Source organism: Cynoglossus semilaevis, chromosome 12 (assembly GCF_000523025.1).
Source record: "Cynoglossus semilaevis isolate Cse_v1.0 chromosome 12, Cse_v1.0, whole genome shotgun sequence".
Lineage (NCBI taxonomy): Eukaryota > Metazoa > Chordata > Actinopteri > Pleuronectiformes > Cynoglossidae > Cynoglossus > Cynoglossus semilaevis.
Window position 1 is genome coordinate 6,089,431 of NC_024318.1, and position 15,822 is coordinate 6,105,252.

Genomic DNA, 15,822 nt, shown 5'->3' on the forward strand with positions numbered 1-15,822 from the left:
GTGTTCTTGTTTCAAGAGGGGAAACAAGGAGTTTGATGAGACCGAGGCGTGTGCTGCTGTGTTTCTGACACGGTGGCTGTGTGGGTGTGATCCTGTGTTTAAGAGAGACTCTTTGATGTTGTTGAATGGGGATTTGATCACACACTCACACACACACACACACTAGCACACACACACACACACACACTATCACACACTCACACACTGCACCTGTGGGACAAAAAAGCTCTCGCCTGCTCTCTCTCTCTCTCTCTCTTTTTTACATTTCCATCAATTGTTGAAGCCAATAGGATTATCTATACAGGAGACAAAGTCACTGGGAAAAAGTAGGAAAAAAAACTATGCGCCATTGAAGAATTCTGAGTGACGTCTTTTATTCTCTGCATTCCTTTTTAGAATGTTCATATAATCATGTAAAATAATTATTTTTTTAAAAATGTCGGTGGATAACTGTGAACTTGTTTTTGTTTTATCCTATCGTCTGTGGCCGTTTGGAGGCCACAATTCTAATGTATTTTTTAGTCATTATCCCTTTTTGCAGTGGTGGCTTAGTGGTTAAGGAAGCGGACTTGGGTCAGGAAGGCTTCAGGTTTGAGTCCACCAGCTGCCAAGTTACCACTGAGGTGCTCTGAGTAAGGCACCGTCGCCACACACTGCTGCCCACTGTTCACTCTGGTGATGGGTTAAAAACAGAGGTCACATGGTGGTGAGCTGTGTCACAATGACGAGGAGTTCACTTTCCTTTCCTTTTTCTACCAAATCCCAACCAACACAGTAGCGGTCTACATGTGTTTGCAGTGGTAAAGTAGACCTACTACGTGGGCCACATATGGTCACCAGTTATCTGTTTCCTTGTGCATGAGCGCACGCGCTAAGGCAACTGTAAATAACACGCCCGTGTGACCCGGCCTGTGATTTATCACTCATTACCAGTTTTTCCACCAATAACGTTCCGATTGTTCTCTGGATACACATTTGCAAATTTTTCCCCTTTTGCTCCCTGACTGTTTTTTTTTTTTGCACAGCTAACACTTTTTCTTCTCACTAGAAAAGAAATTCCCTTTAGCTTTCAATGGAAGGGAAACCTCAGTGTATCAAATAGCGCTTACATCAGGCTCCTTCCTGCTAACTCACCACTCTGTGGAGGAGACCGTAGGGTGCCGAGTCAGGTGGGGCAAAGGTCGCCGTGAAAGGCTGACGCTGACTGAGTTACCACAGAGGTGCCGGAGATCTGACCGAGCCAAGCTGTACCAGCGCCATGCAGTGTTCTGCCGCGGCGCTGCTCTGGTGATTTATTGCTGAGTGTGTGGCAGTAATAGTCCGGAGATCAGCTAAATCCTGCGCACAAATTGAACCCAATTTTCCAGAGCACAACTTAAATTGCGCTTAAAACAAAACAGCTTCTCTAAAGTGCACCGTTCTTTATGCTGATTGAGAGCGAAGCTAACCACAAATTACATAATGCACTCCTCGCTGTTATTTTTCCCCATTACATGAAGCTTTAACACTCATTCCCCTGTGGACGGTTTTTGCAAACGTAATAAAGCCCCTGGCCCCGAGTGTGAACCCGGGTCTAAGTGTGTTATTGTAGTGACACATAGGGGGAAGCTGGCTCCCAGCTGTAGCCCGGCCACACAGAGGAACTATGAGGCCTTACTGTAAGTGTGACAGCTTAATGATGCCCCACATTTCCATGACCTTCCCACCCTCCAAATATACGCACACACACACACACACACACACGCCTACTGTGTGGAGCAGCAGGCGACGCCGACAACTGGCTTGTTGTGCCGGTGTTTACACGCCTTCGCTCTCACTTTCATCCAGGTTGAGATCACCTCCTCCTGGAAATGATGGTTGTCCATCAAACGTGGTCACATCTCAAATCTGCTGACGAGTGAAAGGCAGCGGTTTCATGATTTGATGTTGAGCGTACGAGGGCGAGTCGGAAAGTCGGAGAGTTCTGAGACTGATGTTGAACTAAGGCAGTGGTTCTCAATTTAATTTCTGTCATGCCCCCCCTTGAGGACAGAAATAGTTTCACGCCCCTGCAAATTGGAATACCATTGAGAACCTGATAACATGTATATTTTTATCTGTACAAACCACTGTTTGAGTTGCTGCCACCTAGTGACTGGAGGCTTGTCATCATTTAAGCATTACAGCAGTGGTACACATACAGTATGTCCAGCGTGTCATATTCCACTGGAAGGCCCTCACGCCCCCATGGCACCTCACCGCGCCCCGCCCCACCATTTGAACAGTACTGAACTGTTATAAAGCGTTTGACTTTGTCCAGTGTTGTCGAAATTGTGAAATCATCGCATCCAAATTTGAACCAAAACTAAATGTGAAAAAATAAATATTGAACGATTTTTTAAACTCATTTTTTTTAAATCTATTTTCATTTTAGATTTGATTTGATTCATTCGGATGTATTTTTTAACGATGTTGCTTCAAATTCTCGACCACCCCCCCGGTACATTTTTGAGAAAGTCATCTACCTGTGCTCTCACTGGCGGATGATTAACGACATGTTTTAGACCTTGTAGCTTCTATTCTTCCCCTCACAGACCTTCAGTTTATTCACTTCAACATCGGCCTATTTATTTTTCATCTTTAAATTAGACACTCATGCGCTGCACCGCGGGACAAGAGAGGACATGCCCCGTCGGCGTACCTGTCTGGTTTCCTGAGGTCATGTAGGCCACATTACCACCTACGTGCCTGAATAATTCCAGCCACGTCTGGATGCTCTCACCTGCAGAGGCTGGAAAAGTTTCCCGACTGTGTTGTGTGAGCCGTCGAGCTCTCCGTGACAGGGAACCTGTCCACATGTGAGACGCAGGCCGAAAACATTCAATAACATTTTCCATGCAGATGCGCTGCACTTTGGAGGAATATGTGTGGAATGTCAGCACAGGTTGTTTTTTCCGTTTGCACCCATCTCCCTTTGTGATGGTAGGAATTACTCACCACCCTGACAGATAAGCATCGGATCAATCCGAGAGGAGCAAAGAATGTGGAGCTGACGCTGCCAGCTGGCCTTATGATCTGTCCTTAACATTTTCAACTCAACTCCTCTCTCTCTGTGTGTGTGTGTGTGTGTGTTGCCTCACCTTGACATTAAATTCAGAGAAATACTGGTATTCCCCTGAGAGCAGGCTCTGCCATTCCACAGACACTTTATAAAGGGGATACTCTGAAAGGAATTTCATGAAATCAAAAACAGGGACTTCACATAATCTGTTCTGCAGGTTTTGTTTGAACACGAGAGAGAAACCTGTTCAGCTGTGATCAAACAGAATACCTCAGCTTGACCACAACTCTGTTAGTTTTTACGTCGTTCTTTTCCCCCCTCCTGTTCACCTCCAGTCGTTCAGTTGGTTTTGTTCTGGTTAAATTTAATGAAGAACTTTAGTCTTTTTTCCAACATGGCACCTTCATGGTTGTAGCCCGTGGTGGCTGCTGTAACACAGGTCACACGCTGGACTTGACCTGCACCTGTAACAGAGACACCTCAGTCCTCTCCTTAGATACGCTCCATGATCTCAGTGATGGTAGGAACTGCTCTCCACCTTGACAGATAAGCACGAGGAATGCAGGTGTTCACAATTAACTGGAGACTCTGACTGTGATTGGATGACGTTCCTGCTCTCACCTTGACCCACCGAGGCAGCCAGAGGGAGGAAGGATGTCCCTAGTGGTGTAGACGAAGAGCGTTAAAATCAAAATGTAATTTGACCTTTTAACAAAAGGAACCTGAAATATAGGAACAGAGTAACAAATCTGTGAGCTGCTCAGTATTGCAGTATTACTCTTTGGGAACCTGAATTATAGGAACAGAGTAACAAATCTGTGAGTCTGTCTTTTTAAAAACCACCATATCGCTCTTTGTTCTGCCCCCTGCTGGTATAACACTAACCATAACATTATCTACAACTGAGATCCAGAGAGATGACTTCCAAAATGAAGGAAGAAGACCAGTTTGCTAAACCTAAAAAAGTACAACCAGTGGTTGTGGTTACCTGTTTTTAGGAAAGTACAACCAGTGGTTGTATTTTACTTGTTTTTAGTTTGACTGTAGTTTTTGTTTTTTTTACTGTTTTGTGTCAAGGTCACAGTGAAAGTTTACATTAGGTCAATCCCATTTAACTGAAATCCAGATTTATTCTATTTTTAGTCTGGTGATATATCAAGATGAACAGAGTAACTGAAGTAATACTGTGCTGAATGAAGGACCTAGTGCTATTGAACATAGAAAGACTAAACGTGAAACACTTGATAACATTGTTACAATAGCTCTATTGTCCAAACCAAGACGCTGCTATCAGTACTGCTGCTGTGTTTTCAAGTTATCCAAAGTGAATCATTGAAATATCTGGCAAACAAAGTATTTTTCCATTGGTAAACTGTGCCAAAATCCAATGGATGTCCCAACTCGACAGTTTTTGATTAAAACACAAAACAAAAAAAGCATTAGATTCTGCACTGCACGCAATGCACTTTTAATTACAGGATGTATTTTGACATCTGTGTCTCCATGGCAACAGGTGTTTGTGTTAATACATAGCATTAGGGAGCCAAAAAGACGAGATAAAAAAAAACAAAAAACAATGACTTCTGGAGTATTGTATTTTTAGAGTGCATCGTCCGTCCTCTCCCTCGTCAGCGGGGCAGACTGGGGTATCTTTCAGCCCGTGTTGTTGAACTGTGTGATGTTTTTGCACTGTTCACAGCAGCAGTGGCAGAAAGAGTGGAGGGATAAGAGAGAGGGGGGCGGGGGTTTCATCGTGACTCCCGCTGTTGGGGCTTAAAGTTGTTGTTCTTCTCACAGAGGTCGGTGGCTGACCAGCAGCCAGCTGCTTCCTCCTCTCCTGCTCTTCCTGCGCTTTCCCTTTACCTTGTGATGGAAAGATGATGCAGAGCTGCTATAATTCCCCGAATCATTCTGCTCGGTGACACTCTCACATGGTGGTAAAAATCTGTTTTGGTCCAGCTCCCTTCCTCCTCACCCCTGCTCCTTGTTAATAGTTGTGATGGTTCGAAGCGATCTGTGTTTATAGGTTTCATTCTTTCCATGCCTCAAGTGAAGGCTGTAAATGGCCATTGGACGTCTACGACAGGTCAGAGAGCCAGAGCCATAGCTCTTTCTCTCTCTTTTTTTTTTTTCTGAGTGTAACAGGAAGGAATATTATCAGACGGGAATGTTGCTGGCACACCGGCAGGATTTTCAAGAACGCCAAGACTCTGCCCGACCTTTAGAAGTGAATGGAACAAACTCACAAATCAGTTAATAAATGTTTAACACGACTCCTGTTCCTCCCCAACAATGAGAGCGATGCGAGGGGAATCTTGGGAGTGGTGTGAGTGGCTATCAGAGGGAAATATTTATTCCATCTTAGACTGGTGGAAATGTTAGCAGGGTGAATATAAGTGTTTGGATTTTTATTTCTAATCAGCGTTGTGTTTGTTAGTCTAAAATAGGGGGCGGGGACCGAGGTTGGGTCCTGCCAAACAAGAGCTGCAGCACAGTCACACTATTTTACAGGCATTTCAGTAAGGACACTTTTTGTGTTTTGTTTTGTAACATTATCAGGTTGTTTTTGTATTTTTTTTATCAATGCCATAGTCGGAAAAACTGCACTGATTTTGGAGTTAGTGTTTGAAATGTGAGATTGACTGAGCTACTTATGTATTCAACAACATGCAGTGTGGTCTGGGGAGGTGGGTGGAAGGGGGGTGGTGGTGGGGGGGGTGACAGGGTGAAACAAGGGGTTTGAGGTTTAGCTAAACCCCAGCTCTCAGGGGCCGAGGTGTGACATATTGATGAATTTGAGGCTCATGTGAATTTTTACGGTACATTAAGATTGCTCATCTCGCAGCCGCGAATTCCCAAAGAATGAATTTATCCAGTAATCAGAAGGAAACAAAGACGCTGTCTCCAACGGCGGGACAGCTCCAACTGTTCTTTGGACCGGCTCCTGCTTTCCATTGCAGTGGTTCAGTGAAAACAGGACTAAATGCTCTCAAGTGATATTTACAACAAGCCCCATCATGTCAGAATAAATCTGCTGCAAATAACACTTTCTCCAACAGTTTCTCAGTTTGAATCAGTGGGATATTTTTGTCATTCATATTCTGCAGTAATACACAGTTAGAGGTTTAATAAGTTCACTTTCATTGGAAGGTTATTTTCTGAGCTAAATGTATTGGCTTCATTAAAGAGTTCATTTAATGAGCCACACCATGAACATGTCAACTGTGAGTTCAGTATTTGTAGTACCATGGAGAATACACACTACTGTAGTATCACCAAGGTAACCAGGAAACAGTAACGTGTCACAGGGTTAATGTAAACTGTGTTACCGTGTTGATTACGTGTAACACTAGATGCATAGATCAATTTTGTGTTACCATAGTGACTGTATGTAACCGTGTTGCCAAGGTAACCCTTAACTAAAACCAAAGCTAATTGCGCTATGTGCGGCACCATGCTAACTACAAACCATAACCATACAATAATGTGACACAGTACATAACATATGTACTAAACCTATGTTAAATGTGTGTGGTTATTATCATGAAAACACACAAACATGGTAACATTACAGTATGTGTATGTACAGTATTTGAAACCCTTCAGAAATGTGTTACATTAGCTACTGTAAACCAAGTGTGTGTTACTATAGTAACCCTAAACCTATGTTAAATGTGTGTGGTTACCATGGTAACAGTAAAATAAGCATGTCTTACTTAAGTGTATAACTATACTAATTATGTTTTCTTCTCTGTTACCCTTATGTTCACCGTGGTAACCACAAACCAATTATGGGTAACCATGGTAACCACTGTTTACCTTTGGGATCTCCTAATGTATAACTTTCATTTGATTGCGTTGGAGTAGGAGAGATTACTGAGTAGTTCCAAAGAAGTACTTAGTAATATTTTTCGTGGGCAGGCTGGTTACGCATCACTTCCTGTCAGTCTTTACAACAGGTTAAAAAACGACAAAGAGGCCACTCTGTGTTCAGGCACTTTGGTGGGAATCTTTGATGCACACGTTTTCATTTCTTTGAGCCCACATGTACACCACACACACACACACACACACACACACAGATTCAAAGTGTGGCCTTCCCCATCACTCCCTCAACTCCCAGGAGGCATTTCACTTTAATCTTCCTGTAAACCAAGAAGTTTTCAACTCTGACATCACACATGCACACACAGGGCTGTAAATCTAATGTAAAATCTACAAAGTCCTTTCTTGTTTTAAGGAGAGAGCACCTCCACCCTGTTCTCCTCAATCTTCTCTTCCACATCTTTAACTCCTCTGCTGAACGGCCTTATCTTATCCTGTGATGTTCAGGCGGGCTCGCTCCGACAAGAACTGTGTAGCCTTTGTGACGACTGACGTTGTCAGGAACCGGGTCGTTTCTCTCTTCATTATCACGTTCGACGGCCTGTGGTGTTAAAATGTTTTGTTTTTTTTCTGCGTAAACATTGTGGACCTTACAGCATGTTTCCAGCCTTAGGGACTTAATACAGACTCAGTAGAGTACACACATAAATGCATATATTAAAATACACACACTTCTGCATAAGCGTGCGTTGACTTTGACTTCTGTGTAACCTTGCGTTGGAAGCTTCCTGTAGGCTTACCGACAAAGTAGCAGCTACAGTGTTCCTGTGAATGAACCTCTGGATTCCCCTTCAGCACATATGCTTTTGGTTAGAGCTCATCCAGCGAGTGAGGACAGAACTTCTTTGGATCCCGAGCAGTTTACAGTCATGTGTGCTTAGTTCTTCCTCCAAGCCTTCATGCTTTCTACACCTTATGTAGTTGAGAGCTGGAACATTACCCAGAGGCAGACTTTTGCCTTGCTTTTGCGAAACTTTGATTGATACATGAACGGTCGCACTCCCGGGAAACCGTGACCACGCACGCTAAGGGCGGGAATCGAGGACTCCAAGGGTCCAACTGCTTAATGATTCAGCGTACCTATTGAACAGACGCGTGTGCTCGGTGATACATTGTCAAGATGACATCACACTCGTGCTCCCAGAGTGTTTACAACATGTGATGAAGCGCAAACGGTTACAATTTTACAAAAAACACACGAAGGCTGTTTGGCAGAGGTGCAGAGCTCTGACACAGCAGAACCAATACCTACTGCACGAAATTCAATTAAGTGCTGTGTTTCATACACAGCTTGTCCAAACACTGCTGATTTCCGATTCCGATGTCAACCAATACCGATAAAGCAGGGCAGCGGTGCCCTGGTGGTTAAGGTAGTTAACTGCCGCCTGCTCACTAAGGTGATGGGTTAAAGCAGTGGTAGTAAAATACTATTGACAACCTGATAACATATATATGTATATTTGTATCTGTACAAACCACTGTTCAATTCGTTGTGTGCAGTAGTTGCTGTGTATTAGTGACAATAATGTACTTTCACTTTATTACGCCAATATTGAGTTGATATTGTGTGCAGTAATTGCTGTGTATTAGTGAAAATAAACTTTATTACGCCAATATTGAGTTGATAATATTGGTCAGCCAATATTATATCTTATTATTATACATACACAACCTGTTGCTAAGCTTAGCTAACTACAATAAAACTTAGCATTTAGCTAAAATATTAGCTAGTTGGCAGCCATGCTAAATTCAAGGAATAAAGACCATAAACCTGAACAAAGCGTTTCATGTTGGGTCTCTGACCCTCTAACCCTGATAGCGGCTAGCTACTGTAGCATCACAGTTACAGTTTCACAGTTTTCCCTGCGTTGGCACTGGGACAGCAGCAACAGACAGGGTTCTATCAGGAGCCTCGGGCTTGTGTTCTCAGAATCTACTGCCAGAAGGCAAGGCATTTCCAGTCTCAGTGATTCACCAAATACCTCCAGAAAGTAGGTGTGGTTGCAGTTCTCATTCTTGAGCCCAGTCTCTGGCTGCTGCTGTTTCCTAAGTCTTTTACAAGGACAAAAGAATCAGGACACGCATCATAGATTTGAGATTGAAGATGTCTGTGTTATCGCTAAAGAGGCAATATGAAGCACGGACAAATAGACATCAGACAAAACAAGAGCAAATATCACAGACACTAACAAATACAACAGGGTTTATGGCTTATTTAATGCGTCCCAATGGTAGTACGCTGGAGTCAAGGTTAGGTTAAAATCAGTCGGGGTTTTCCCGTCAAAGTCCGCCCCGATGCAAATCCTGTTATAAACATGGTGTCTACACTAAAACTGATAAGCTCGTGGTGAAAGTGTGTGCGCTAATCTGCTTTCCTGTACCAGCATGGAGAGGCTTATCACGTGGCTGGTATTCAGTAGCTGAACTTGTCAATGACACCCATAGAGATTACAGTTTGATGTTTTCTTAAACCACTGGTTTTCAAAGTTGGAGGTGTGGGGGGGCCATTCCAGGGGGCGCCAGAGTCTCTGTCTCCGTCTGCAGGTCTTGTAAGGGAGCTGACGAAGTTTTGCAGCCATTTGTGTGGAGAGAGTTTGAGTTTGAGTTTTTTGTCAATATTTTAGCTGGAGTTCAATTTCGTTTCTCCTCTGGTTTGTGTGAATGACCGTGGCTCAAAGTGGGGGAACTTGAGAACCTCTCTGTGAATCTGTAAATGGTGGTTTGGGGACCACGGCTTCAACCAACAATAAAACCACTCACAAAGGTCAGAGTGAGAGCTTCACACTGTCGTAATCACCACTACACTTTAAAACATAGTTTACTTTGAAAAGGCATCAAGTCGTACTGATTTTATTCTTCATAACTTATTGGATTTAACTGCGGTTCAGTATGGTATGGCCCAGTCCAAAGCCCCTGGCCCTGGAGCTGAGGAGAAGGGCTTCACAGGCTGATGGATCAGGCTTTCCTCTCTGGCAGTCTGATGGATGAACCAGGGTTTGGCCCACGTCAGATGAACTCTGGTCAACGCTTCACTGCATTGAGCTAACTGTAAAGTTTGGTGGAGGAAGGACTTGTTTTTCCTGCGGTTGACCTATAGGGTTCTTAGTCACAGGGGAAGGGGAACTCTTTATGCTTCATTTTAAAAAGACAAATCCTGAGATTTTCTGCTTCCAACTTTGTGGGAGAGAAGTGTTTTTATTTTTTTCTAAAACCGCATGACAGCACTGCAGATCTGTAACAGTATGGTAAGTTTGGTTTTCGGAATGTTGAGTAGCTAACAAGAAGACCTGACCGCAATGAAACCCCATTCAACATCTCTGGGATGTTTTCAAAAGACGAAAGATTTCAAGCCAGTTTTTTTTTTTGTCCGTGTCCTTTTTCTTACTTTTTCTATGAATGATCCTGCAAACCCCGGCAGGACATCTTGTAGCATGACTCACCAAAAGAGTGGAAATGTAATTGCTGTAAAAGTATCTCCATGTAGTGCCAATGGAACTGGAAAGGGCTCAGCGAGAAGGTCAGTAGTGAAATCCAAGTCTGAATGAGGATCCTTCTGTGAGGACTTCGCTTGTTGGACCATGGTTTTCTCCTGAGATCTCTGCTCTCTCTGCCCAGGGTCCAGAAACATGCTGCCATTTTCTTTGTTTTGGTTTAATGTCATAGGCTAACTGATGGAGACTTTATCACTTACTAAAGTGATCTTTGATGGAATTCTGCTGCTGATGTGTCACTGAGCAAACATCAAACCCAGAGGGATCTGCAGCTACACTGTAAACTACAGAAGGGAGAATAATAATAATTTGTGCTATTTTCTTGACATATCCATGCTAAAATATTTTTATTTCAATTTTTTTCAGTAGTTAATGCTTCTCTTATGTCTCACAACCTCACTGTTTCTCATCTCTTTGTCCCCAAATATAAAGTGCAATAAAATATTATTATAATTTATTCATTATTTTTCTGAGAATTCCTTTTGCAAAAAACTCTGGTGTGTGTTTTTTGTGTTAGGTCACATCCTGGTTCTTTGTTTTGCCTAAGAACCAAGAAGAAAAAAATCTTTCAGTTTTCCATTTACAGTAAGAATTGATTTTGGAATTCTTCATTTCTGACAGTTGAAAACCCTGATAAAATAAAAGGATCAGTGGACAAAGATGGCTGACACGTCTTCTTATGAAAAACTCACATCCTGGTTCTTTGCTTTCCCTATGAACCAAGAAAGAAAAAAATTAGATTAAGTGACATCAACAATTGTTCCATAACTTCCACAGTTTTCCATTTACAGTAAGAATGTTTGCTTTGATTTTGAAATTCTTCATTTCTGACAGTTGAAAACCCTAATAAAATAAAAGGATCAGTGGACAAAGATGGCTGACACGTCTTCTTATACCATCATGAATTATCTCTACACTCAGGCCAAACACCTCTCTTCAGCTCCAACACTGCTGCATTCGCTCGTGTTCTGTTGTCCCGTCATGTCGTGATGCGGGGGAGCTGAAGCAGGTGGCTCAGTCCATGCAGTCCATGCTCTGGGTTTCTACGTTTCTAAGCTCGGTGCTGGACACGGATGCACTTTCCCACATGACTTTTAGGCCACATGAGAGCGCAGATCCTCGGAGAACAAGTCTGCTTTTATCTGCTCCGGGCATTCCTCCCTCTGTGTGTTCCCACCTGTTGTCTCTCAGGTGTCCCTCAGACAACAGCCCATATTATCACAGTGTCCCCGTAGAGCTGACCTCACCCCTCAGCCCCTCTACGGTTCCCTTTTCTCTTACGTTTTGAAGAACAGCTGAGCTTCTGTTCACAGTGAAGCTGCCCATTCCTGGACGCCACATGTAGAATTAGACAGTGGAAGATGGGGGGGGGGGGGGGCACCGGGGGCTTCGTCTTCTTCTCGTTAGGTTCCTCCTATTATTGTCAAGTCACAATACAGTTAATGAAAAAAAAAAGAGGCTCCTCCTCCTTTTCTTTGTGTGTGGTACGGAGGATAACTGTCTGTCATGCTCTTCAACTGATGCCCACTGGCTGTCTGTATGAGGGGCTGTGTGGGACCACCCAAGTGTGGTGTTGATGGGCCCACAGGGATGAGAGTATACAGTATGAGTGTATTTCCAGTATGTGTGTGTATGTGTGTGTGTGTGTGAGAGAGAGAAAGAGATTAAAAGTTAAGAAAAAAGAAAGTGGTTGGGGGCCGGGGTGGGGGTGGGGGGGGTGCAGTGAGAGACGCCTTTGTAAGAAGCTGCGGTTTTCAAACAAACCAAAATTTTGGAGGATCAACTTGATATGTGTTTAAGTCCGAGCTGGAAAATTCAAGCTTAAACTCGGAGCTTGATGGAAAGTGTCTTCTGGTGGTCCAACCAGCTGTGATCATCACAACGAGCCTCGTCTCTGCTTTAGAATAATCATGAAAGTTAGAGTTTGCAGGAATATCCTTGAAAATGAACCAAATAAAACAAAAAAACAAACAAAGATGTGCCATGTGTGATGGGCCGAAGGACGGCCATGTTGGGCAACACTGCCCTCTGTGTGCATTTTCTCTTTCTCAAGAATGAACTTCCATGACTCAGCTGTGACAGATCAAACGTAATGCTCGTGATTGCAGAGTCAAGACGATTGTTGCCTTAATAAGATTTCATTTTTGGGCCAATCGCAGTCATCTACGGGCGAGGGCGGGGTTTAACCTGGACTGTTTGCCAGTCCATCGCAGGGCCACTTTTTTCTTTGTCAACTATTGCATTGACATTTTGTCTTTTCTAATTGCAGACATAGATGAATGCACCACAGGGAGACACACCTGTGGTCCAGAGCAGACATGCTACAACACCAGAGGCTCCTACACCTGTCAGTGTCCCCCAGGCTTCCAGAAGAACGGGGACCACTGCGTGGGTGAGTGTCCATCGTTCTCACTACACACTTTTCCCAGAACACTTTGCAGAACACACTGTGTATTCATGACATTATTAACATACCTGTGTGTGTCTCCACAGACAGAGACGAGTGCTCCCTCACCCACTACTGCATGCACAGATGTGTCAACACCCAGGGCTCGTACTACTGTGAGTGCAACACGGGTCACAAGTTGGCCAGCAACAACCACAGCTGCGTGGGTAAGTCTCCGCGGAGCCGTGGGCGCTTGTTTAACAGTTCCATTGTAATGATTTAAAAAAAAAAGAGTGAAAATAGTGGACTAGCTTAAATAACTTAGAGAAATTTGGTTTTTGTTTATATTTGCTGGATCCATAATGGATCATTTTCATCTCACTGTATCAAGTTCATTTTTTTATGTTTTTAATTTTTGACTAACTTTTACCTGTATTTCCTACTATGTCAACATACTTTATCTTATCTTTTTGGCTTAAGATCTGCTGTGTTTTGGCCAACCGTTAACTATATTTCTCAGTAATTTTTGCAGTTTTGACTTGCTTTCATAACCAAAAATTTATTTTCTAACCAACTTTAAATAATGGATATTTGGCTTCTTCTTATCTCCCAAATTTTCCATTTGGTATCGACAACATTTAGCAACCATGTGTGCCACAGAAGCACAGTTTCACCAAAGATTATTTTTATTTTACGAATTTACGATAATGCGTCCTTTGTTCCAGATGTGAACGAGTGCGATGTTCAAAGCCCCTGTCAGCACCACTGCTATAACCTGATTGGTTCCTTCCTGTGCCAGTGTGACCGGGGCTACGAACTGGCACAAGACATGGTTTCCTGTAAAGGTAACGACACAATTTTTAAAACACGCGTTCGTACCTGGGAGCTGTGGAACAACACTGATGTGTAACATGCTCTGCCTTTCACTGTTTCACATTCCTCCTCCAGATATTGATGAATGCAGCTTCTCCAGCTACATGTGTCAGTACAAGTGTGTTAACAGCCCAGGAAGTTACTCCTGCGAGTGTCCGGAGGGATATCAGCTCCAAGGAAACAGGTTGTGTCAAGGTACTGCTGTCCTCCTTTTTTCCTCCCCCTTTTCCTGCCTTCAATCTCTGTTGCTCTAAATCTCCTCTCAGGTTGTTCTTTATCTGTCTCGCCCTCCTTTCTGTTTTCACACACAACAAATTGTTTCACAGCCGTTTAAAGAAAGTTTGATTAATCCTCTTTACCGTCCTGGGGGTTCTAGTGATACTGTCATGGAAAGAATGCAGAGGTTAGGCAATCCCAACACAGCAACTGTGTGTGTTGCCCTCCTATATGTAAGCCACCTCTGTGAATTTATATGCATGATGCCGGTTTCTTGGATTTATTTGAAGGCCGGCGTTCTCTCAAAGGCTGAGTTGTTATGTTTTCCCTCTCCCCCTCGGTCAGTTGCAGGCTTTATAGAGCGAGCCTTGAATCTGGGCTGTTGTGTCAGGGGGACCTGTGAGTGATAAATCCCCTCTGCTGTGCCAGAAATAGCCCTGTGGTTTGGTGGGAAAACGTTTGATCGTGCTATTTTCAGGGAAAAAAAAAGCTCCCGTTACATGTGTAGGGTTGCTTCTACACAGGGTCTTCCCTCACACGCTTCCTCTTCTGCTGCCTCAGACTCCAGCACGATCCCCGCGCTGTGCTGTCCTCTGACACGGCCCTGTTTTAAGTGTGCAGAATCTGTGTGTAATCTGGAGGTGAGAAATACAGGAAGTCCTTCAGCTGTTGTTGAGTGCGTTCACTCTCCTCCTCTCTGTCACTCTGCCAATCACCAGACGTAAACGAGTGTGAGACAGGGACCCATAACTGCCAAGATGAAGAAATGTGCTGGAACTATTATGGGGGCTTCCGCTGCTATCCCAGAAACCCCTGTGAGGCGCCGTATGTCAAGACCTCTGAAAAGTCAGTAAACATCACCCAGCTCTTGTGTTTTTGAATCGCTGTCGCTGTGTGGTCATTTTCAAACGCTGAGATTCCCGTAACTGTCGTTTGTCAGCAGTCGCTGCATCTGCCGATCTCACACCGACTGCCAGGGACTCCCGCCGTCGGTCGTCTACAAGTACATGAGCATACAGGCGGATCGCACCGTGCCGGCGGACATCTTCCAGATCCAGGCCACCAACATCTACACCAACACACACAACACCTTCAGGATCAAATCTGGGAATGAGGGAGGAGAGTTCTTCCTGCGGGTGAGACATTTATTCACTGGCAGGTGATAAATAACTAGCAAAATCGCCTGTAGGTTGGTAGTGACACACACACACACACACACACACACACACTATGTTTGGCCCCCACACATCTGGACACATGAAATGTTTTCTTTATGATATGCTGGTGTGTTACAACATTATTATCTTATTGGTGTCAAATAGTTTTACATTTATGACAAATTGATTTTAGTAGAAATATATTTTTAAAAAACATATAATAATATAATTAATAACATACTAGTGTCAACTTTATCTTAATCCAGATAAATGTTATATTTCAAATTTACTGTTTTTGTTTTGAATCTGTTCCCATTTGGTTTTAACCTTGATATTTTTTTTTTTCTTGTAGCGTTCCAGTAACGTGAGTGCCATGCTAGTGCTCACCAAGCCTCTCTCTGGTCCCAGAGAGTACATCGTCGACCTGGAGATGGTCACTCACCATCTCACCATGAACTACCGCTCCAGCTCAGTGCTGCGGCTCACCGTCATAGTCGGACCTTACGCTTTCTGAGCGGATCCAAACCGAATTAAAAAAAAAACAGTCAAGGTGCGTGCGGTTTCAGCTAACCTAGCAGTGTAGCGCAGCAAAACCCGCCTTACAATACTGTACATCTGCTTTGAATACATATAACACAGGCTTTACCACGGTCGTGCAGCATCGCTACAAGCTTCTTCAAGTCCAACCGTACTACACTCCTCTGTGAATAGAACATAGGAAAAACACATACCACGATCCGTTATTTTCACTTGAATATTAAAGAATAGAACATA

General features: G+C 43.5%; 1 protein-coding gene across 3 annotated transcripts in view; it reads left to right on the top strand.

Moving 5' to 3' along the window:
- Nucleotides 1-15,573, top strand: part of efemp1 (EGF containing fibulin extracellular matrix protein 1) — an 18,670-nt gene extending 3,097 nt beyond the window's left edge. For 2 of the 3 annotated variants that reach the window (XM_008321740.3, XM_025060979.1), the window contains 7 exons: nt 12,686-12,808; nt 12,910-13,029; nt 13,528-13,647; nt 13,751-13,870; nt 14,611-14,737; nt 14,832-15,027; nt 15,401-15,573. In XM_008321740.3, coding sequence (XP_008319962.1) covers nt 12,686-12,808; nt 12,910-13,029; nt 13,528-13,647; nt 13,751-13,870; nt 14,611-14,737; nt 14,832-15,027; nt 15,401-15,562 — 968 coding nt within the window. In that variant the 3' untranslated portion in view covers nt 15,563-15,573. The remainder of the gene's footprint in view (nt 1-12,685; nt 12,809-12,909; nt 13,030-13,527; nt 13,648-13,750; nt 13,871-14,610; nt 14,738-14,831; nt 15,028-15,400) is intronic. The other variant, XM_025060980.1, reaches the window with a different exon arrangement.
- Nucleotides 15,574-15,822: the final 249 nt, after the last annotated feature.